At 35.5% G+C, this 24,213-nt stretch overlaps 1 protein-coding gene across 2 annotated transcripts; it reads left to right on the forward strand.

The window, feature by feature from the left end:
* IL20RB (interleukin 20 receptor subunit beta) lies at nucleotides 1-23,813 on the forward strand. Of its 2 annotated transcripts, none has more exons than XM_074214846.1 (7): nucleotides 1-196; nucleotides 6,969-7,095; nucleotides 8,734-8,924; nucleotides 11,365-11,489; nucleotides 16,112-16,259; nucleotides 19,004-19,146; nucleotides 22,124-23,813. In XM_074214846.1, the coding sequence occupies exons 1-7, from the start codon at nucleotides 124-126 to the stop codon at nucleotides 22,247-22,249; spliced, it is 933 nt and encodes a 310-aa protein (XP_074070947.1). In that variant the 5' UTR covers nucleotides 1-123; the 3' UTR covers nucleotides 22,250-23,813. The 2 variants fall into 2 exon arrangements, with proteins under 2 accessions (XP_074070947.1, XP_074070946.1); XM_074214845.1 differs by having other exon boundaries at nucleotides 16,109-16,259; nucleotides 22,124-23,811.
* Nucleotides 23,814-24,213: the final 400 nt, after the last annotated feature.

The raw sequence follows: 24,213 nt of genomic DNA on the forward strand, positions 1-24,213 counted from the left end.
CCACTACCAAACTTCAAACTTGACTTCAGCAACCAGTACACTGCACCATCAATGGCTGAGCAAGACAAGACACTTTATCTGGGCAAAGACCATTCTTAGTCAAGCTGAGCCTGGACCCTCAGAATGGTTCTGAACGAAGCATCAGCCCACCTGGTTACGGGGCTTCTCTGCACCTTGATTCCAATTTTGCTCGCAGGTAACTTAGTAGTTATTTGGGCCCTGAGAATGTGTATGGGGGGGGGGGGGCGGGGAGGGCAAGGAAAAATATCTTTCCGTGGATTTGAATGCTTGATATGATGGTATCAAAAAAAACTAAAACCAACTTGTATCTATATTTTAAAAAATACTAGCACAAAATATGAGTCAGTTATAAAGGCTGAAGTTTTGCCTCTTTTTTCTTTCTTGTTTTCCAGTTTCTAAATCTTAAAATGTTTAAGGTCTGGAGACTTCCTTCCAAGTGTGCTTCAAGAAGAAGAAAAAATGCTAGGGTTTATAAATTCTCACTGCAATATGTGAGTTCTTCCCACTACCTGGGAAGGAACAACTAATTAACATGAGAGTAGTCCCAAGCCTTGTAAGAAATAATTTCTCTCACAAATTCTTATTATTGTATGAAGAGCAAGGGGAAGGAACTTAACACTTTAAAGAAAAAACACCTTTAGTTTGAAGGAAATTTCTCAGCCAGCAGAATTTACTATAGACTTTCTTGCCATGCTCCGGTTTGCTTGTTTCTGCAAGTTTCATCATTCTGAAATACTAGCCTCGATTGCCTCAATTTGTTTTCATGTCTTAGCTTGTTTAAGAGGGGTTTCTTTTTTTTTTTTTTACAGTGTTGACTTGAACCTGTAACAATATGTTTTTATATTATGGGACAGCAGTTCAGAAATTGTACCATTTGTAACCTTTAGAGCATGGTTCTTTAATCCTGAGAATTTAAATATTATTTTATCCTGCTATATCCTTGCTCAGAATGGACAATGACTTTGTTGACTGTGACATCCAGTCTAAACTCTCCAGGACCATCCATAATTTGACCCAATCCTATATCTAGTCAACCTTATTTCTCCAAATGAAATGTCAAACCCAGGTTCCTCACAGTCCTGAGCACATAGTTATCATTTCCCCCTTCTTATCTCTGTTTGTGTTATTCATTGCCTACAATGTTTTCCTTACATCCTTTTTTACCCTCTGAATCCTCCATTGTGTAGTTCACATTTTATTGCATACTATTGCTCAGTCCATTCAGTCATCTTCAACTCTTCATGATCCCATAGATTTATGCTGTCCTTGTAGTCTTCTTGGCAAAGATATTGGTTTGCCATTTCTTTCTCCAGTGGATTAAAGCAAATAGTGATTAAGTAACTTGCCCAGGGAAACAACTAGTAAGTGTTTGGGGTTGGATTTGAATTCAGGTTTTCCTGATTTCAGGCCCAGAACTCTATATATTAAACCACCTAGCTGTCTCCTTATTGAATACTAGTTTAATATTAATAATACATCATATTTCCATGACATTTTAGGGGGCATACAACACTCTGAGGCAAGCAGTACAATTACAATTATTACCATTCCAGAGACTCAAAGAGGGGAGCCACTTTGCTAGAGAGAATTCAAATCCCCATTTCCTGACTCCAACCAAGTTCAATGACTTTTCCTTTATTACAAACTTTTGTGTTTTTCTAACCCAGATTGTAAACTCCTTTTGTGAAAATTCCTTCTTTGGTATCTTTCTTTTTTTTTTTTTTAGGTTTTTTTTTTTATTGCAAGGCAAACGGGGCCAAGTGGCTTGCCCAAGGCCACACAGCTAGGCAATCATTAAATGTCTGAGAATGGATTTGAACCCAGGTACTCCTGACTCCAGGGCCGGTGCTTTATTCACTACGCCACCTAGCTGCCCCTTCTTTGGTATCTTTCACAGAATATATGTTCAATACATTGTCAGCTGATTTTATGAAGGAGGATTCAGGAAATATAGCCTTAGTGGGAGGCAGGAATTTAGTACATATATATTATACTTATATAATATATAAATATATACATATATATATATATATATATACATATATATATATATATATGTCTTTTAAATCCTCACAACAAATTCCCTGAAGGCAAATTCCATATCTTCTATCCCTTTAAATGCCCCACAATGCTTGGTCCTTTAAAAATATTAATAAATGATTTTGTCTGATCTAAGAGGTCCTATGCAGTATTGTGCTCTGGTGTTGTCATCTATTTGTTGTCTCAATCACTCATATCATTGGCTGTCCATTGACATTGTAATTGATCTTTTAGAAAAATCAATTAAATTAATTGGTTCCTTTAACCCATTGAAGTGCCTTCAACTTAAATTTGAACAAAACTTTTGTTTTCAAGATCTTTCCTGATCTGACTACTTTTGGGTGAATCCTGTGAATACTATGAAGTTACTTGGCTGAGATGCGTCATTGATGCTGTGGCTATATGCTTCCCTATGTGTCCACTAAGAGCCTCAACACTTCTGCTAAATTGCCATAGTATTCATTACAGTACCCCCTCACTCAAATCCAATTCATGTGCTTGTTTTGACATCATCTCCCTACTGCCATGATCTTCTTTGAGAACAAAGGGCAGATATCATTATAGTATTCATGATCTTTGGGCATAGGAAATATAAAACTATTTTTTTTATCTTAGTGAAAGCATTTAAAAAATTAAAATAAAACACTATGTAAATGTGAATTATTTTTTAATCCATACTCAGGAATAAATTGCAAGTTTGAATAATAGCGAAATAACCTTGGTGGGTTTTATCTTTCTAACGGCTATAAAGTAAGTTGTTCATTATCTTGAGATTGGTTACTGTGAGAGGTGATTGTATATCTCTCAAAGTGGTTAACTAGAGCGCACAATAAATAGAGAATCTTTAAATGTTGTGAGTGTGTGATGAATTTTGAAAAGGTATCAGTATAGTTACCATGGAGGGAAGATTAGGTGAGGATGCTGCAACAGCCTCTGCAACAGTGAGTATACATATATATGCCAATCTATTTTTAGTCTTTTTTTCCTCTGCCAGGAAGCATGATCTTTGAATTGGAAGAGATAAAACAAAAATTCTAGCAGAGAGTTGGAAATCAAGATAAATGAGGAAGTGAGCTAAGAAGACCTAACTTCCATTATTTACATCAGAAGTACTGAAAGAATTGACTGATGTCATTACTAAGCTACTGTCTGAAATCTTGAGAAGATTGCAGATAATGGGAGAGATGTCTTTTTTTTTAAAGGAAAAGGATAGGGTTTGTGAACTATAGAACAATAAATTGGATTTCAATTCTTTGACATCTAGATCTTTAAAATTAAAAATATTTGATAAATTTTATTTTTCCATAATTTTCATTTCTATATGTCTCCTTCATTCTTTCCCAGTGAACTCTTCCTTATTACAAATAAAAAGAATAAAGAAGAAAAGCAGTTCAGCAATACTAAACAATATCTAACAATATATAAAATTTCCACAAACATAATCTTCCATTTTTGTCCAAAAAAAGGGAGGTAATTTACTTTCTTAGTTCTTTTATGGGGGTCAAGTTTGGTCAGTATTCAGTTTTGGTTTTTTTGATTTGTTTACAATTGTAGTTATTGGTATAGCATTTCTTGGTTCTAGGTACTTCACTTTTTAATTAATTCATATTAATCTTCACATGCTTTTCTGAAATCTTTATAGGAGTCATTTCTCACAACACAGTAATAGTCTATGACATTCAGTTGAAAAAATTTATTTAGTAATTCCCAAGCCAATGGATACCTACTTTATTTCTAGGTCTTGTTACTACAAAAATGCTGCTATAATTACTGGTTATAATTTTATATATATATACATATATATATGTATATACATATATATATGTATATATATATACACATAAAATTGGTTATAAAAGCCAAACAATGGCTTTTCTGCATCAAAGGGTATGTACCTTTTAGTTATTTAAAACACACACACACACACACACACACACATGTGCACACACACACACAGAGTATTGGTCAGAGCTATACATAAGGGTTAAGAACAAAAAATATATAGAGAGCATACAAAACATAAATAATTTTAATTATATAAGGTAAAAAACTTTTACACAAACAGAATCAATGCAACCAAAATTAAAAGGGAAATAGAAAACTGGGGAAAAACTTTTGCAACATGTATTTCTGACAAAGGTCTCATTCCTGAAATCTATATAGAGCTAGTCAAATATAAAAAATGATAAGTCATTCTTTAATTGACAAATGATCAAAGAATGTAAACAGGTCGTTTTAAGACAAAGAAATCAAAGCTATCTAAATCATAATAAAATATACTCTAAATCACTCTTTATTAGAGAAATATAAATTATTTGACAAAAAAAGAAAATGATGGATGTTGGAGGGCATATAGGAGAACTGGTATACTAAGTTGGTGTTGGTGGAATTGGGAACTGATCCAACCATTGTGGAGAGTAATTTAGAGCTATTCCCCAAAAGGCTATACAACTGTATAGCCAGCAATACCACTCCTAAGTCTATCTTAAAGACATAAAAGGGGGGGGAATCTATTTGTACAAGCATATTTGTAGTAACTCTCTTTGTGATGGCTAAATATTAGAAATCAAAGAGGCGCCCATCAATTGAGGAATGTCTAGACAAGCTGTGCTATATGATTGTGATGGATATTATCATGCTATAAGAAATGACAATCAGGATGATTTTAGAAAAACCTGTAAAGACTTATATGAACTGATGTGGAGTGAGCAGAGGCAGGGAACACTGGTCAGAGTAACATCAATATTGTATTGTATGATGAAGAATTATGAAGCATTACAATGACTTCAGATAATCTCAAAAGATTAATGATGAAGCATTTTATCTGCTTCCAGAGAAAGAACTGTTATTGTCTGAATGCTGACTGAAGTACACTGTTTTCACTTTTTTTCTCCATTCTTTTTTCAAATTCTAGTCTCATACAAAATGAATAATATGGAAATGTTTTACATGGTTGTACATGTATAACCTGTATCTGATTGCTTTCCATTTCAGGGAAGGGTAAGGGAGGATAGAATTTGGAACTCAAAATTAAAAAAAAAGTGCAAGGGTTAAAAACATTGTTTTAACACATAATTGGGGAAAATTATATATATATATATGTATATATATATATATATTAACAAATAACAAATACACAATTCCAAATTACTTTCTGGAATGGTTGGACCAATTTGCAATTCCATCAACAGCGTATTTGTATGCTTTTCTTCTTGACAGGCCATCTTTTGACATCTTTGTCAATTTGTTGCTTAATGATTTTGAGTTTAATCAAAGATGTGAAAGAAGAAGAAAGGAAATAAGCAATGATTAAGCACTACTGTGCTCCAGTTGCTTTAAAAATATTATCTCATGTGATCCTTACAACCATTCTGGGAGGGAGGTGCTTTTATTATCCCCTTTTCATGGCCCTAGTACTCAATCTTCCTATCACATTGCTAGAGTAAGAGTTAGAGACAACAAGGGCAAAGCTAAAAAGGCAAAAGAATGGGTAATATTGAAGAAGTTGAAGGTTGACAGAGCAGTGATGCAGAATTAGTTATCCTTTTGGAGCATTGCTAATTTTGTTTAACAATGTATGTCTGCTACAAAGGTTTTCTTTTATTTTTTTCAATGTGGAGTGGTAGAAGAAAGATAAAATAAATGCCTGTTAATTGAAAAAAAATTTAAACCTAATTTTAAAGAAAGAAATTGAAGACAGTGTAATAAATGTTCTGGTGAAAGAAAAGTGTTCTATAACATAGGTTTGCATGTGGTGTCTTTGACAATACACTCCTTTTTACATTCATGATATTTTAAAATTTCACTCATGTTCCTGTGGCATATATACACCTTTCTAGCTCTTGTTAAATAAATGAATTCTTACCTAAGAACTCTCTTCAGTCTGAGTGTAAGAATTAGGCTTCTTCTTCTGTGTGATTGTATCTAATCCTTATTATTGTTTATGTTATATTTATCTCATCATTCTCCATTATTGACTTCAATCAACCAATTAATAAGCATGTATTTAGCCCCTACAATGTGCCAAGCACTTTACTAGGTACTGAGGAGACAAATAGAATGAATAAAAATTCCTTCCTCCAAAGAAGTTTCCTCTTTATTGTTTTTGGTGTTTGTCCAGAAAACAGATGGGAGTTGGGGAAGGTGAAAAGGAGAAATTAAAGAGATTGAGGAATAAAGAAAATATATTATTATACAAGCTGTAGGTTGGTCAATATACTCTAAGGATGAATTGCATGAAGCCATGAGTTATACTTTTAAAAAGAGAGAATGAGTTAGAAAATGTAAGTAAGGGCACAAATTATGGAATAGAAAGAAACTTTTTTTTCAGAAATCCTGACCTCCTAGTTCATGTGACTCATTACCAGAACATTCATTATTTACAGATTGTGTTAGGGTCAGATTTGATGCAGTGGATAGTGTTCTGACCTGAAGTCAGGAAGACTCATTTTCCTGAGTTCAATTCTGACCTTAGACACTTATTAGCTTTGTGGTCTTAGGGAAGACACATAACTGCCTCAGTTTTCTCATCTGTAAAATGATCTGGGAAAGGAAATGGCAAACCTATCCAATTTCTTTGCCAAGAAAACCCCAAATATATGAAGAGTTAGACACAAGTAAATAATGAGAAGATAGGGAGATGATTTAAATGTGCTTTAGAGATTGTTTAGGTATTCTTTGAATCTTTGATGTTTAGTTAAATCCTAGTAGTTATAGGATGTAGAACCTCAAGGGTTCTTTGCATTGTAATCCAACCTTCTCATTTTACACATTTGGAAACTGAGATTAAAAGGGGTTCAGGCTAACCCAAAGTCACATAGATAGTAAGAAGCAAAGCCAGGATCTGAATACAGGTCATATGACATTAAATTCCATGCTCTAAACATACCTCTGTCTGTCTATCCTAGATGAAGTTGTCATTCTGCCAGCTCCTCAAAACCTTTCTATACATTCTGTTAACATGAAGCACATCTTGACTTGGAACCCAGTGATTGTCCCTGGAGAAGCAGTAAATTATTCAGTTCAGTACCAGGGGTAAGTTGTTTTTCTTTTTAAACAGATGTTTTTGTTTTAGAAATCACGTAGAAGATATCTTTCTCCCCACCCAGTCCCTTGCAACATAATAAACCCCATAGGCTCTTCTGAAGTTTTGGAAGGACCTTAACATAATAGGAAAACCTCCTACAAAACACTGAATTTATACTTAGTAGATGTAGGTTTTATAATTTTTCCTCTGTTATTCACTCTGTAACCTCTGCAAGTCATTTAATTACTTTGGTCTTATTCCCTCACATGGTAAAAATTAGGGGTTCTGTACTACTTTGGGGGCTAGGAAACAAAGTGAATAGAGTGCTGGACATGGAATCAGTTCAAAATTGGGTCCGAGTTCAAATCTAGATTCAGATAATAACTGCATGACCCTGGGAAAGTTACAGTTACCTTGTTTGCCTCAATTTCCTCATCTGTAAATTAGCTGGAGAGGGAAATGGCAAACCACTCCAGTATCTCTGCCAAGAAAACTCCAAACAGGATCATGAAGAATTGGACAGGACTGAATGAGAACATTGACAGCAAAGTCGTTTTTAGATCCTTGATTCCATGGCGTTTGTCCTCATTCTATATTCTTGGCTCCGTATTGGCAACCTTAGGCCTGTTGCTTTTGAACATAATCAGAATGGCATTGATGAAAGAGGGAAGAATTAATAAATCTCTGTGGAAATATGAGTTTTTAGTTTTAATTTGGGCAAGTTGGTTGAAAGCTTGGTGTTAGTTTGAAAGCATTCAGGTATTCCTTGATAACTGATAGAGATATACCTTATCTCTGTTTTTTCTGATGATTTGTTTACCTTTTTGTTGCATTTTATGCCTTTGGGGGATACCAGGTGTCTACTGGAAACTCTATCAGTGATTGATTAATTTATAAATATTTTCTTGGCATTTGTGGTTCAGTCATTTTTCAAATTTTTCAGACTCTTTATGACCACATTTGAAGTTTTCTTGACAAAGATGTAATTTGCCAACTCCTTCTCCAGCTCATTTTGTAGATGAAGAAACTGAGGCAAACAAGGTGAAGTGACTTGTCCAGGGTCACACCATTTAGTAATTATGTGAGATTGAATCTGAACTTGGGTCTTCCTGAACTCCAGAGTCAACATTCTATCCACTGGCCATCTAACTGTCCCTCTCTTGGTTTAGTGATATGGATATCAAAGGGGAAAGTAGAAATGGCTGAGGAGAGATGCCCCTGTTCAATAATGGGCGTTTCAGTCAATCAACAAGCATTTATCAAATATCTACAGTGTACCAAACAGGATAGAGTGGAAGACCAAGGCACAATTGTCTTCTCCATTAAGAAGTTCAAGGTCTAATGTGAGAGTCAATATGTAATTAACAAGATAATAAATAGTAACAATAATGATAATAATAACTAGTGCTTACATAGCATTTATTATGTATTAGGTACTGTGATAAGTTATCTAGAGAGCAGATGGAAATAACCAGAAAGGGAAAAACACATTAGTATCTAGGAGGACTAAAAAAGGCAGGTCTCCTGAAAACTGCAAAGATTAATGAAAATGAGCGGTTCTGAAGATTTTTCCCCTCAGATCTCAGATAACATGCTGTGTCTTATTAACAAGTCTTACTGCATGATATTTTTCAACTTTTATTTAGAGAATATGAAAGAACTTTTGCTAACTTCTCCTGGATCTTCAGCAGTTGGTGTTCTTCCATTAGTACCCCAGCATGTAATGTTACAGATGACATCACAACCACTGTGGCTTATAACTTTCAAGTCAAGGCAACATTGGGCAATCATAGTTCAGCCTGGAGCACCCTGAAAGAGTTTTTCAATCGTAACTCAAGTAAATAAATTCTTTTAGTTCATCTTTAATCTATTTATCTATTATCTATCTATCTTCATTATCATTATCCATAATCAGTCTGTCTATTTAATCTATTTTGTTTAACCTTGGAACTTCAGGAATGGTACTGCAGATTTCATAGTTTCCAAAGCTTGGGTGTAGTAAAATAAAAATATACTTACACATACATTTTACATTGCTAATTCCTACCCTGGAGCCCATGCTATCCTGCTTGGTGAGTGCATCACCTAGTCAAATATTAACAGCTTCACTATACCTCTCTCATCCCTCTGTATTCTCACTGGCTTCTGCCAGTCTTCTCCTTTCTTTGTCCAGTTCTGGAACCATAATAAAATTAATAATACCATTGCTTTTGGAAAGACTGCATCATTCTCTTTATAACTCCTCTCACTATCTTTGTAGCATTCTAAACCAAAATGCCCTTGCCTCACCACTGCTCTCTTATTAGCATTGCCTCCTATTAAAATCTAAGCCTCTTGAGCTTAGGAGCTATTTTATTTTTAGTATTTTGGATTTGTATCCTCTGTGTTTAGCACATAGTAATTTCATTCATTCATTCATTCATTCATTCACAAATTCATTCATTCAACTCTCACCTTTTTTCCATTAATAAAAAACATCTGAAAATATTTCCAAAGAATTGCTGATATTACCCTTAACCTTTGGAGACATAGGGAGCCACAGATCCAAAGAAGCAATGTGATATTGTTTTATTACTAGCTCACTGAGTGACAAGATTATTTACTTTAAAAAATTGCTTTTGCATTTAAACTTTTGTCTACTATTTCTTTTCTTTTTACTTTTTTAATTCGAAGGCGAGATAAAAGATAATTTTAGTAGCTTCTGGAGTTTGTGCTTTTCTGGCGTCAATATGAGAGAGAAAGAGAAACTATGTATTTTTGATTGCTAAATTCAGCTTTGTAAAACATCCAGTTTTGCCAGTCAACAGATTGCTGGAGGGTATGAAGGATCTTATGAATCTATTTGAATTTTAAAGTTTCTTTCTTTTTTTTTTTTAATTTTGTGGAGAGAGGGAAAGCCCTTAGCACTGGGATCTTCTCTGTAGACTATAACCTCCTAAACTAATATTATTTCCAAACTTTGGGCTGAGGGCTTTTCCTCCACCTCTTTCTCAACTAGAGAGGGATGAGGAGGGAGAAAGGGAATAGAGATTTCAAGAAGGTGAGCCAGCCATTGTAACATGAATTGGGCAAGAGAGATACCAAAAATATTGAATTACCTTAAAGTATTATAAGAATGTAGGCTAGTCACTCTGGAAAGAACTATGGAAGAGCCAAGAGGGAACCCAAGGAAGCTAGAGAAAATGTTTTTCTATAACCAGGGGGTAGGGTTTTAATATCTCTTAGCAAAAGCAAAACAAAACAAAAACTCCACATAGAGTTATTAAAAAATGCCTTTCCTCTGAGAGAATCTTTAAGATAAATAGATTTTTTTTTTGCCAAGGTAAAAAGAAGATATGTAGTACAGGGACTATTGAGTATTCATACCCAAGTCCATGAACTGTCTAGTCAATCCTTTTGGAAGGTCTCCTGCTCTGCCGTGGGTTTCACCTACTCTGAGATTTCTTGAGATTGATAGAGACTTGGGATCAACATGGACCTGCATAGTCTGTATATAACTCCTGAGATCTATAAAAGGCAAAGTCTAGGTTGACTCTTCTTCATGTTAACTCTGGCCCTTGATACTCTTTAGTTCTAGCTCCTGCCAAATCTAGTCATCTTGATCTAGGATTGCTTCTGTGGCCTGGAAGTTTACCACTGGTTTTAGGAATTTCTCTTCTGATATGTTTTTGCTAATTTCTAATGCATGCTGCCTTGTCACTACCATCTCTGGGGTCTCAGATATGCACAGGCTTCCCTTCCAGGGAGCTAAGCCATCATATCTATAAGTAGCTTCTGTCTTCTTTACATGTCTACCAGCTCTAATTCTCTCCATCTGTTCCTGCTCTCCTTTAATTTTTTCAATTAACAGGCATTTGTTTTTTCTCCTTTCCTCCCCCTTCTCTTTTCCCTAACTAAAAAAAAGAGAAAAACAAAACTCATAACAAATGTGAGTATTAAGACAGAACAAAATATACTGTCCAGTTATTTGAATTTTCTATCAATCAATTATTAATATAATATTAAAAGGTCAAGGGGTCTACACTGGATTCTGTGAGTTCATACATTACTGAAGAGCTGATCTTATTAAGATACAAGAGTTATGAAGATACTCCTCCTTGGCACATGTTCTACATATGTAATTTTCACTATTGCCACTAAGAATATTGTATGCTGATAGGTCCTGATAAATTAAATCCATCTGATGCCTTCCTTTTCTCCTACTCTTCCAAATAGCTTAAGATTGTTTCTGTATGAGGGGAAACTATCACTCACTCTTTTTTTCACCTTTTTCACAGCTATTCTCACTTCTCCCAAGATGAATATTAGCACTGATGGCTATAATTTAATAGTGGAATTTGAGGACTTGGGTCCATATTTTGAATTTAATGTTACTTATTGGAAGAAGAGATTCAATTCTCAGGTAAGACTTGAGGAAGGCCTTTGTCATTCTGCCAACTTTGACTTTCTCTGATTCTCTCAATATCTCTTCTGAGGGGAGCAGTCCTGGAACAAGAGTTGTTTTGGAAGTCTTTACCTCATTCATGTAGCTCAGCAGGATAATAGATAGATAGATAGATAGATAGATAGATAGATAGATAGATAGATAGATAGTCTTCTGGACTTTGATTTTTTAAAAGTCTGTGGAATTTCTCAGACCTGAGTTTTTTTGTTTTTGTTTTTGGCAAGGCAATGGGGTTAAGTGATTACCCTAGGGTCACATAGTTAAATAATTATTTAGTGTCTGAGGCTGGATTTGAACTCAGGTCCCCTCTAACTCCAGGGCCAGTGTTCTATTCACTGTACCACCTAGATGCCCCCAGACCTGAGTTTAAGATATGACTTCAGACTCTTACTAGCTTTGTGATCTGGGGTAGGTCATTTAATCTCTGTTTGCTTCAGTTTCCTCATCTGTAACCTGGGTATAATAATGACTCCCTGTTTAGTTATGACCAACTCTTTTTGACCTTCTTTGGCTTTGACAAAGATACTACAGATGAGGAAACTGAGGCAAAGAGAGTTAGTGACTTGCTTGGGGTCACACTGTTAGTATCTGAGATTAGATTTGAATTCAGGAAGATGAACTTCTTGACTTTGGGCCCAGCATTGAATTCACTGTGCCACTAATAGCCCTAATAATTGTATCTCTCTCTCAGAATGGTTTTGAGGATAAAATGGCATAATATTTGTGAAGTGTTTTACAAATAAAGAACTATATAAATGCTATCACCTCATCATCATCATCATCATCATCATCATATTTTCCATTGGATTAGGAAGGGTGCTATTGGAACATGAGAAGGTAGACTCTAATAGATGACTACATAAGATATAGTAGTATTCTTCATGTATGGAAAAAAAATCTAACCCAGAAGAAATAATAATACAAACAACACACTCCAAACCAGATCTTCAGTATGATAAGTAGATCTCCTTGAGCCTTCATAGTAAAACATAGACAGAATTTATATAGAGGATAAGATGTAAAGAGGACCACATTGATGAAATTTCTAATTATTCAAAACATAAAAAGGGAGATACTAAACTCAAAACAAAAGGGTATGTTGACTGAGAGACTGAATGCAAAGTATTAAAATCCATTGCTATATGAAGGGTTGCTGGAAGGGGTTGGTCATTAGTCAGAAGAATTTTGAGAAGAATTTAAGACATACCATTTCTTTAAGATGGGATATTACTGGCACTCTCTGACACAGTGTACCTTGATCTATGCTACTACATGGTTTGTCAGGACTTTAGACTGACCCCTTCTGTGAGGCATATTTTTGTGAGGTCCAAAACAAAACATGAATGAAGTGAATTTTTGTGAATTTGAGGTATTTATTATTGGAGTGGTCTTGTCTTTCATTTAGAGATTCATTTTAGGTCAGTAGAGGCAGCACAAATCTCTTGGCAGGGGTTTGTGGAGAAGGGAGGGTGATACTTAACTACCTGCTGCTGTTGAACCCAACCATTCCCTGATCTTGTTTCTTATTATTCATTAGTTTTTACTTTGCAGTGACTATGCCCTAACAAGTTTTGTTCATGGCAAAACCCTTCCCAATCTTTTTCATCTCCTTGAAATTGGTTTATAAATGCTGCCTCTATCTGCCAATGTATACCTGGAGGTGGGGCATCTACACCTGCAGATGGAAATTGGTATAGGGCGTATGCTGGGGAAAAGGAGAGAAACAGATCTTATTATGATAATTAAGATACTGAAGGGGGAGAAGCCTGGCATTGCATCTTGGCTGCCTACTGGTGTGCTGAAATTGGGTTAAAGTTTACCAACTCTGAGATAAGTCCTTAATGCATGTATTGAGGCATGTTCTGGCTTGGGAGGGTGAGACACCGACTGGTATCTGCAACCAGTACACCAGGTCAGGAGAAGCCCCTATAGGAGGAATGGAGTCAAAAAATGAAGAGGAGAGTTAGCTAAGTGGCACAGTGGATAGAGCACCAGCCCTGGAGTCAGGAGGACTTGAGTTCAAATCTAATTTCAGACACTTAATAATTGTCTAGCTGTGTGACCTTGGGCAAGTCACTTAACCTCCTTGCCTCAAATAAAAATAAAAAATATGTTTTTTTTAAAAAATGAAGAGGAAACCCAACTTGCTGAGAGCTGTTTGTTGGTCTTGAGTACTCATTGTTACAATCATGGACTTGAATGAGCAATATGATATTGATCAGAACCACATGAGGGTATTGGTAACATGAATTACAAGAAATGGGTGATGAGAACATATGTAACATTACATTGCTTTGGAATGGAACTCCTTCTGGATAGGGAGTTCCATAACTCTTTTTTTCTCAGCCTAGGGAAGTAGAGAGAACGTAGGACTTTAAATCAGGAAGATTTATGTTTCATTACTGTCTCAGACACTTATTAGCTATATGACTCATGGCAAGGCTCTTAGCTTCTCTATTGTACCAGATGGTCACTTCAAGATCCAACATCCTCTCAATCACTTTCTTTTTCTTTGACTCCTTTTCATGTGAACTATTTGTTAATGAGCATTTATGAAGTGACTACTATGTGCTAGGTCTACTATTCTAAGTTCTGAGTGTCCAAAAAGAGACAAAAGACAGTCACTACCCTCAAGGAGCTTACAATCAGGTAGATGTTGTATTTATATTATATATTTATAAGTGATAAAAACTAAGATATCCAGAGTTTAATTAACTTGTCCAGGATCTCAGAGCTAGCAAAATGCCTGAGGTCATATTTGAACTTAAATCTTCCTGATTCCAGGTCTAGTACCTTATCAGCTGTAATACTTAGCTGCCTCCAAAACCATGCACCAGAGTCAAGTTATTGACTTTTTTTTTAAGGTTTTTTGCAAGGCAAATGGGGTTAAGTGGCTTGCCCAAGGCCACACAGCTAGGTAAGTATTATGTGTCTGAGGTCGGATTTTAAACTCAGGTCCTCCTGACTTCAAGACTGATGCCCTATCCACTGAGCCACCTAGCCGCCCCTAAGTTATTGACTTTTTATTAGATTCTTTCCTACTGGTATCCACCTGAGCTTAGGCAAAATAGGAGTAGGCAAAGTAGACATCTACTTAGGATACAACTGGCAGAAATGGAGGTAGGGAAAGAATGATGAGGGATATTTATTGATTTTTATTTTTCTTTTCCAGTTACATGTTATGAAAGCTTTTCAACATTAATCTACATGCATATATTTATAAGTTACACAATTTTTTCCACCTTCCCTTCCCTTCCCATCCCCCCTACCCTCAGCTGTGAACAATCTAGTGAACATTGTACATGGACATTCATGTTTAACATGTTTACTTATTAGTCATTTTCTACATGAGGGAAAAGAAAAAAAACTGGGATAGGAAGAAAAAACACATGAAAATTTTAAAGAAGTGAACCTAGTGTTCATTCAGATTCTGTAGTTTGGTTTTTTTCTGGTTTTGTTTTGTTTTTTTACTTCATCTGGATGTAGATGACATTGTACATAACAGATCTCCTAGGGTTGTCCTAGCTCTCTGGACTGCTAAGAGGAGCTACATCCATTATAGTTGATTAACTCACAGTGTTGTTGTTAATGTGAACAATATTCTCTTGGTCCTTCTCCCTTCACTCAGCATCACTTCCTATAACTTGTTCCGTGATTGTCCAGAGTCTGACCATTCATAGTTTCTTATAGAACAATAGTACACCTAAACATTCATATGCCATAACTTGTTGAGTTATTTCCTAATTGATGGACAATAAGAGATACTTTTTAATCTGCAATTATATATGTACATGAAACTGTGAATGTATATTATGTACCATTGTTTTTCTTTCAAAATATGTAATAAATTCAATATGTAACTTGAAAAACTGTTCTATTTGTCAGTAATTTCTTCTGGATTTCCTTTTGTTCTCTTCTCATTGTTTTAGAGAGCTATCTCTTGTCATTCTTTCTTCTTCTGCCCAATTGGGAAAAAGAAATGAACAACTAATAACTCTATATGTATTAATCTATTTTTGTGTGGGTATATAACCAAAAAAACCAAATTCCCACATTATCCATGTCCATGTCCATGTCTCTTTCTGCACCTTGAGACAGGATGCTATCATGCTACTCTGAATTTGGAGATGGTATTTATTATTGTCTTTCAAAGTTTATTTTTCTTTATGTGTTGTTGTTAGAATCAGATTAGAGGTAATTAGTTACTTGGCAAATGAGCAAGTCCAACCTCTCATTTTACAGATTAGGCAACTAGAGCTCATTCATGTCACTTATGTTCACATAGCCCTTTTAGCAATAGAGTAGTACTGGAATTCAGGTATGACTTTAAGTCCAGTAGTTTACATTAAAATGAACATGGAAGCTCATTGTCTAGGGTGCACATATATTTTCTTATGGCTCTATAACCACTAAAAATAAGTGTCTTTGTTAAATACGTTCTCTGATAGAGTTAGAATATTATTCTATGGAACACAAGCCAATAAAATCTTCCCCCCAATATTTCTAGAATAAAAATGAAGTCACTTTTTCCTAACTATCATTCACAAAATATAATCATATTCATTATGAATTTCTAGCAGGAAATTAAGACTGTGAGGAAAGGTGGCCATCCAGAACATCTGACCATTATGGAGGCAGGAGCTGAATATTGTGTGAAAGCCCAGACCATTGTAGATATAATTGACAGAAGCAGTGACTTCAATCAGGTGGAATGCATCAGAGCACAAGGTAAAAAAATGTCACCATTAACCTGAAATGAGTGACTATCTTTTTTTTGCATGTGTGCTTTAGGAATAACCTAGCAACTTTTCTTTTTTTTTTCTTTACAAATCCAAAGTTAGACTAATTTTGTTGATCAAATCCTAAGGTTCCAACTAATATCCAAGTCAAATCCCATAATGATGTTAGATGCTAGGGATATGAAGTTAAAAAAAAATGAAGCGTTTTTTTCCCTGAGGAACTTACATTCTAATAGAAAGGCTTTGACATGTATTCAGATGATTATAATTCAAGGTTAGGTTATGTTGAAGGCAAAGAAGAGATTTTGGCAAAGTGTCCTAAGGAAACTTTGAGGAGGAAAGGACTCCTTCACTTGGGAAAAACAGAAAAGGATGAATAATTTACCCATCATGGTAAATCATTGGATGGAACTTTTCAGGATGAAGCAGCACTAAACAGCTAGCCATGGTAACTATCTGTGATTGACTCTATAGTCTGACTTCATGCTTATCTAATGTAGTCTTTGTGAGTTGACCCTGGTTAAAAACCAGGTCTTGTATTTGGTATTTGGGTGGTTATTATTTGAAAGGATCTCACTAACAGTTTCATCTCAGTGAGATCTTGGAGAGTTTTGGGACATCTAATTGGTGGTAGATGTCACCAATTTTATTGATTAAACTTTTTGATAAATGACATTCAGTGGAAAGAGTGACTGGGAATATTTAACTACATAGTGATGCTATCCATGTGGATTTATTTCACAAAAATTCAGAACTGGAAGAAGCAGAGACAATGTGGTATAATAGAAAGAATTCTGGAACTGGAGTCAAAGCATTTGGCTTTGAATCCTAGCTTAACTATTAGGTGCCTGTGGGATTTTGGACAAATGTATGGGCCCCAGAGTCTTCATCAGAAAAACGAGGGGACTAAATTAGGTAGCACAGACAGGGATGTTTATTTAACACTTGGCTCTCGAAGAAAAGAACACTCAACATACTTTTATGTTTAATCTACATTATTAATTTACCTTCTCAAGTCTATCTAGGTAATCAATAAAATAATAAATCAAACCCTGATTAGTAATTTGCCAATTTCTAAGGTGTAAATCCTAATATAAAAAAATTTAATAATTGACTTGAGAGCTCATTTGAACTAACTCCAACACACCACTTAGAGATCTGAGCTCTAAATCTATTATCTTTTTTAAATCTTTTTTTTTTGAGACAATTGGGGTTAAGTGACTTGTTAGGGTCACACAGCTAGTAAGTGTCTAAGACCAACTTTAAACTTAGATGCTCCTGACTATAGGGTCAGTGTCCATTGCAACCATGTTGCTGTCAATTCTAAAGCTGTTATCTTGGTCTAGCTCATGTAGTCAACCTCCCCATTTTCTAATAAGGAAACTGAACTCTTGAAGGGAAAAAGACAAACCCCAGGTTAAAGAAAACTAGTTAGTGGTAGTAACAGAAGTGAGTTCAAGGCACTTGGGTTATTTGTATCATTTGTATTACATTAATTTGACAGATTCATACAGATCTTCATTTTTTTCTTTTGCTCTGAATTTAGAAATTTGTTTTTCTATAATATTAATCAATGATCATACAAAGTCTCTATCTAGTGCCTTTCACAGAATTTGAGAGTTAGAAGGAATCATTCCATCTAACCCATTCTTGAAATAGGATTCCCTACTACATACTGCATTGTTTGAAGATCTCTGATAAAGGCAAATCCTTTATTCAACTTCCCTGGCTGCCCAGGAGACCTTCACTAAAAATGACATTTAGATCTGTCCTTGCTGGTGGCACCTAACACTTCTTCTTTCCCTTCTAATGGAGCTTCGTATCCTGTGCTGCCATTTTATTAAGCAATCTGTTAAAATGAAAAACTAACCCAACTGCAAATATTAATAATCTTCAGTGGCTATGTTATCCCTCCCCTTTAACATCCTTCCCAGATTTTAAGGGAAATATTAAGACCTTACATTTACATTTTAAAGACATTTTTACTTATTTCGAGTTCCAAAATCTATCCCTTCCTCTCTCACTCCACTCCCCACTTCCTGAGACATTAAGGAATCAGATATTCTTTGCATTTTAATAAGACTTTCTATAAACTATTATTGTTCAGTTGTGTCAAATTCTTTGTGACCCCATTTAGGATTTTCTTGGCAAAAATAATGAAGTTTCTTGCCATTTCCTTCTCTAGCTCATTTGATAGATGAGTAGACAGGGTAAAGTCACATAGCTAGTAAGTGTCTGAGGCAGGATTTGAACTCAGGAAGATGAGTCTTCCTGACTTAAAAGTTTTGATTGGTTGATTTGACTGAGTTTGGAACTCTACTCACTTCACCAACTAGTTTCCTCCTGCAAATCATTTTATTTTTTGGCAAGGCAATGGAGTTAAGTGACTTGTCTAAGGTCATACAGCTAGGTAAGTATTATGTGTCCGAGGTCAGATTTAAATTTAGGTCCTCCTGACTTCAGGACTGATGCTCTATTCACTGTGCCATCTAGCTGCCCCTAAACCATTTTTTAAGTCAAAGGAATGACTTTAATGATGGGATTTCAGGCTTGGTGACATCTCAATTTATACTGTATAGGTAAAAATTTTCCCCACCCATGAATGTAGTTGGCCTTCACCAGCAGTTTTAGTTGCTACTGTTGCTGCTTAAATGTAGAATGTTTCAGTCTTGGAACAAGAAATGTCTTCAGGAAGTTCTGATAAACTTGTCTTTTTTGTTTCTTTATTTTTAGATGAATCCCCTCTACTGGCGCTTGTCTTGTTTTCCTCAGCTGGTTTTATACTGTTTCTAGTGGGTTTGCCACTATTCATCTGGAAAATGAGCCAGTTGCTGCGCTACTCCTGCTGTCCTGTTGTTGTCCTTCCAGACACATTGGTATTTATTTATTTTTTTTCTTTACAATGGGGCAGGGAGTAGGCTTTATCTGGAGTATATGCTTGGGGCACATTGTGTATATTATGGCCATCAACCTTCACATGCAGAGACAGGAGGGAAAAAAGATATTCGTGGGACTCCATTGTTATCTGATCCTAGATAATCACACACTGCTGTGGTACTATTTCTTATCTTTCTTTTCTTTTACATGGGGAGAATTGTTTGGTGATGATTTTCTCCTATTTGGTTGTGGGTGGTGAGACTGTGGGCCCCAAATTACTCCCTCTTGCCTTGCTTTATTTGAATTAGCAAATTACCTGGAACTTAGATGAATGGAAGAGTCTAGTTAAGAGAGAAGCTCTCTTTTGCTTTATTTCATTCTTTCCCTAGAATATGAAGTAATCAGAGAGAAATAATTCAAGTCTTTCAACAGCTGCCAGAGAACTGAAATTCTGATTTAAGCTATGATTGTTGGGGCTGAAAGGAATTTGGGAAACATTTAGTGTTAAACTGCTCATTTTTAAAATGAAGAAACTGAGGTCTTTAAGGTGTAGAGACTTTCTTGAATGTTCTTTCTATTATACCACACTGATTTAGTAGGAATAGGAGAATGTGGGATAGAGCAGAAACAATCCTGATCTTGGAGCCAAAGGACCTTGGTTTGAATTCTAGTTCTTCCATGTACAACTTAAAGGTGTTTCTTTATCTTTCTGGACCTCAAATTTCTCACCTGTAGAATGGAGGTTGAACTAGCAGTTTTCTAAGGTCCCTTCTAGGACTAATATCTTGTGATTTCATAGCCTTGCTCTTCCTTCTTCCACTTTTCCAGGCTCCTTTCACTTTGCCCACCCCATTCTCCATGCAATCTGCTATCCAGTGACGCTGGTCTTCTTGCTGATGCTAGAACAAACACTTCATCTCCTGACTGCCTATTTTCCCTGGTTATTCTCAAGTGTCTTCAGTGCTCTCTATCCTCAGCTCCATTTTCTGGTGACTTTTTTCAAGTTCCAATTAAAAACCTACCTTCTGCAAGGAGACTTTCCCAATGACCCTTAATGATTATTACCTACCCTCTGAAATTTTCTCCAAATCAACCCGGACTCTCTTTGGTTTTGTAAAAAGCTGTTGGCTTGTGGTGTCTCCCATCAGACTAGGAGTTCCTTGACAGCAGGGGCCAGTGGCTTTTGTCTTTCTGTGGATCCTTTTTGCTTAACACTGTACATAATAAGTGTTTCATCAGTGTTTATTGACTGACTCACTGCTTTTGAGTGAATGAAACAGTTCTGAGCTCTCTCTACCAACACGCCATTTGACTGGCACATCAACTTAAGCAGAGCCAGATGGCATTTGACTCTTGGTTCCTGCTCTGAGTAGTTGCAATGTGACTGATCCTTTAGGTATAAAGGCATGATTTGGATAACACCAATGTGTGCAGGAAAGCAATGTTTTAACTTTATGGTAATAGAGAATACGTGACTCTTGACCCAGTCCAGGGCTCATAAGAAGAATAGAAGGGAAAGATAAATATTTGCTAAGTGGCTCCTATGGGTCAGGTACTGTGCTAATCACCTTACACATATTATCTCATTTGATTCTCACACAATCCTGGGAGTACTATTACTATTTTCTTTTACAGTTGAGTAAACTGAGGCAAACAGGTTAAATGACTTACTCAAGGGTTTCAAACCTAGTTAGTATCAGTAGATTTGAACTCAGGTATTCCTGACTCCAGGCCCAGTACCCTATCCATTGTACCACATACCCATCTGTAATATTAAATAATGAAAGGTAAAGGCCATAGGGATGAAATTGTTTTTTAAGTGGGCTTTGTCCATTTTCTTCTTTATGAATACTATCTAGAGTACCTGGGAACAGAATGAAGCAGCCTTAATCTTGGCTAATAAGTTTCTGTGTTTGTGGTCTGAAAATGTGATTTTTTAAAAATAAATATACAATTAACTTTTAAAATATTTTATTAGCTCATATCAAATTGCTTACCATTTTAGGAAGATGGTTAGGAGTGGGAGGGAGGGAGAAAATTTTGGAGGTCAAAATCTTATAAAAAGTGCAAAAAATTATCTTTACATATAACTGGGAAAATACTACAAAATATTTTATTTTTTCCAGTCACATGCAAAAATACCTTATATCTTTTATTTTTAAAAATTTTGAATTCCAAATTCTCTCCCTTCTCCTCTTCTCTTTCACAAAAGCAAGGAATTTGATAGAGGTTATATGTGTACAGTCGGGTAGTGCAATTAATTTTTGATTCCTTTTAAGCACGCCCATAGAAGTAGAGCTGGGCAATATAGAGAAAAGAAATTCAAGTCAGTTATTTTTTTAAATTCTTTCTAGTTAAAGGTTTGATTATTGATAATTATTGAAAAAAAATTTAGACTTGGAAAGATCTGGTCCAGGTTTCTCCAATCTTTTCCTATTTGGGAGGAAAACGAACCTCCTGACATGGGAAAATTGAACCTCCTGACATGAGGAAATAATTGTGGTATAGTAGAACTAGTTCTGGCCTTAAGGTTATGAAACTTGGGTTCAATTCCCATCTCACTACTTCCTAGAAATATGACTTTGTGCCATTCACTTTCCATTTCTGGATTTCAATTTCTTTCCAAAATGAGAGGAATAGAATATATGATCTCTAGGGTCCAGATTTCACATGGGTCTAGTTTTGATTTTTATCAGATTTACCATTACCAGTGTTGGGTTGAAGGGGAAGGGGATTGATATTTGACAGACAGTTCACTGAAGTGAATTGAAAGCATGATGGTAGGAAACAGTTTAAAGATTAACTAGGAAAGCCATGAAGATCAATTAGTAGATCAAGATGGACCTCTTTGGGGAACCCCCAATTTAGATCTCTCTCTGAGAACTATTCCTAGCTAATGACACAGTTGAGACTTTATCCTGTAAGAAAATTCATTAATGCTAACAAATGTTCATTTAAAAATATTTTCCCTTCCAGAAAATAACAGATTCACCTCAGAAGTTAATAAGCTGTAAAAAGGAAGACATTGAACCCTGTGAAACAGTTGTTCAGGTGATGTATCCAGAAGAGTTCTTCCATTCATGGATCCAAGATACTTTATAGAGGTCTCTAGCTGAAATGCAGATGAGCAGGACACCAGAAGCAGCTGGAGAGGAGGACTCCACTCTTAGAAAAAGAAACAAGAGAACCAAAGCTACCTAACGTGTCTATTTACCTGGAACTAGCTGTTAAGCAGCAATATCTTCAGGAAGACTTTGTCAGAGATATCTTGGTATCATGAGGGTTCCTTCGATGAGATACTGGAAGCTCTGTGCTCTAATCTTAGTTCTTCTGCTAACAAACTATGTGAATATGGACAAATCACTTTCATTCTCTGGGTCTCAGTTTTCTCTTCTGTAAAATGATGGGACTGGACTATATGACCATGAGATTTTATGAAACAGCATTCTGACATACTAGTGGTATGAGTCAATATTCCCACTAGTCAAGAAAAACTGGCAAAAGGATCTTCTACTTAAGCACCTTCATAAACATTTTTACCATGAACCCTAGAGAATTGTGTCTTTTCATAGATATCCCCTATCTCCCACCAATATAGGAGTTATTAGAGTGGTAGCTATGGGTTTATTGACATCCATTTGGTTTTTTCACATTTTGAAATATATTGGTCACAGTTTATTAATTTTCAATCATCAGTATTATCATTAAAATGTCTTTTCATTGAAAAGGAAATGGTGATTGCCACTATTGTCAGTGCATAAAGACTGAAAGAACCATTTGGGAAGGACCTTTTTGAAATGAAATGAAAGGACTTGAAGCAGGTTCTGGTGAGGTGGAACTTTGTGAAGAATCCTGTAAAAGGATCAAGTGGTTCAAGATAGCAGTCTATATTCTCATTCTTTCATCAGTCACAGGTGCATTTTTCTGACCAGATGGTAAACTCCTTGAGGGGAGGAATCATATCTTGTTTGCATCTTCATATCTGGAGCAGATACTGGACTTAATAAATGATTGTTGGATGGATGAAAGTCTGAGTTATTTCCCTTCTCAATGTTTTCTTGCATTATATTTCTCTTCTTTGAGGAACTTATAATAGGTAGTTTTATTTATCTATTTACTTTTCGTAGTATTTAAACATTTATGGTAAATGGAGTGTCCTTGATATTCACGTAAACTTGTATTTAATAGTTATGAAGTCCTGGATACTTAATAAATACTTGAATTATTTACTTCTTGCAATGATTTGCAGTGCAATTTGTAGACAGCGTAATATTGCTGAAATTAGGGAGTTTTTGCTCAGCTGAGTGGGGCAAAACTTATCAATAACTGTAATATAAGTAAAGAATAGATTGGATCACATTTGGGAAATTGTGTGGCACTTTCTCCTAAATGCTTGCAACCACAAAAGTTTGCAACTCTTCTAATACAAATAGTCTTCTGATGTTGTTCTGCTGCTAAGACTCCATGATTTTGAAAGACTAACTCTTAGAAGTAACCCAGCAGGTAATAAAGAAAAAAAACCCCACCTAGTTACATATGTAAGTAGATGTGAGCAGGTTACAACATTATCAGTAATAGTGCAGGGATTGTGTATGAGAAGTGTAAATTTCATCATTAATGACTAGTATCAGTTAGATGACTTTAAATTCAACCTAGATGACCTTGGACAAGTCTTAATGCCTTGGTTTCCTCAACTGTAAACTGACAATCAAAATAGCACCTACCCTCTATGGTTATTGTGAGGATCAAATCAGATAGTATTTGTAAAACTTTTTGAACAATGTGAGGTTCTCATGAGATGATGAATGTACTTTGCAAACCTTCAGGTGCTTATATAATGATAGTTATTATTGCTATTGTTATTATTCTGTAGCTACATAATATGTTAGTATACTGGCTATATAGATATGATTATTATCCTTATAACAGAAAAGGACATGGATTGGACAGGTGGTAGTAAGAATGACAGCTGGTAGCCAATATATGGACAACTTGTGTACCAATTGGTATCCCAGAGAAAGAGAAACAGATGAAGGCCTCCAGTATATTAAGTGGAACTCCCCCAG

Source organism: Macrotis lagotis, chromosome 1 (assembly GCF_037893015.1).
Source record: "Macrotis lagotis isolate mMagLag1 chromosome 1, bilby.v1.9.chrom.fasta, whole genome shotgun sequence".
Classification (NCBI taxonomy): Eukaryota; Metazoa; Chordata; class Mammalia; order Peramelemorphia; family Peramelidae; genus Macrotis; species Macrotis lagotis.

Bases quoted from the DNA above. Each gene is read 5' to 3' on its own strand.
- IL20RB (XM_074214845.1), top strand. From the start codon at position 124: ATGGTTCTGAACGAAGCATCAGCCCACCTGGTTACGGGGCTTCTCTGC. The intron at 7,096-8,733 runs GTAAGTTGTTTT...ACTTTTATTTAG, and splicing joins TATTCAGTTCAGTACCAGGG to AGAATATGAAAGAACTTTTG. The intron at 19,147-22,123 runs GTATTTATTTAT...TTTCCCTTCCAG, and splicing joins TTGTCCTTCCAGACACATTG to AAAATAACAGATTCACCTCA.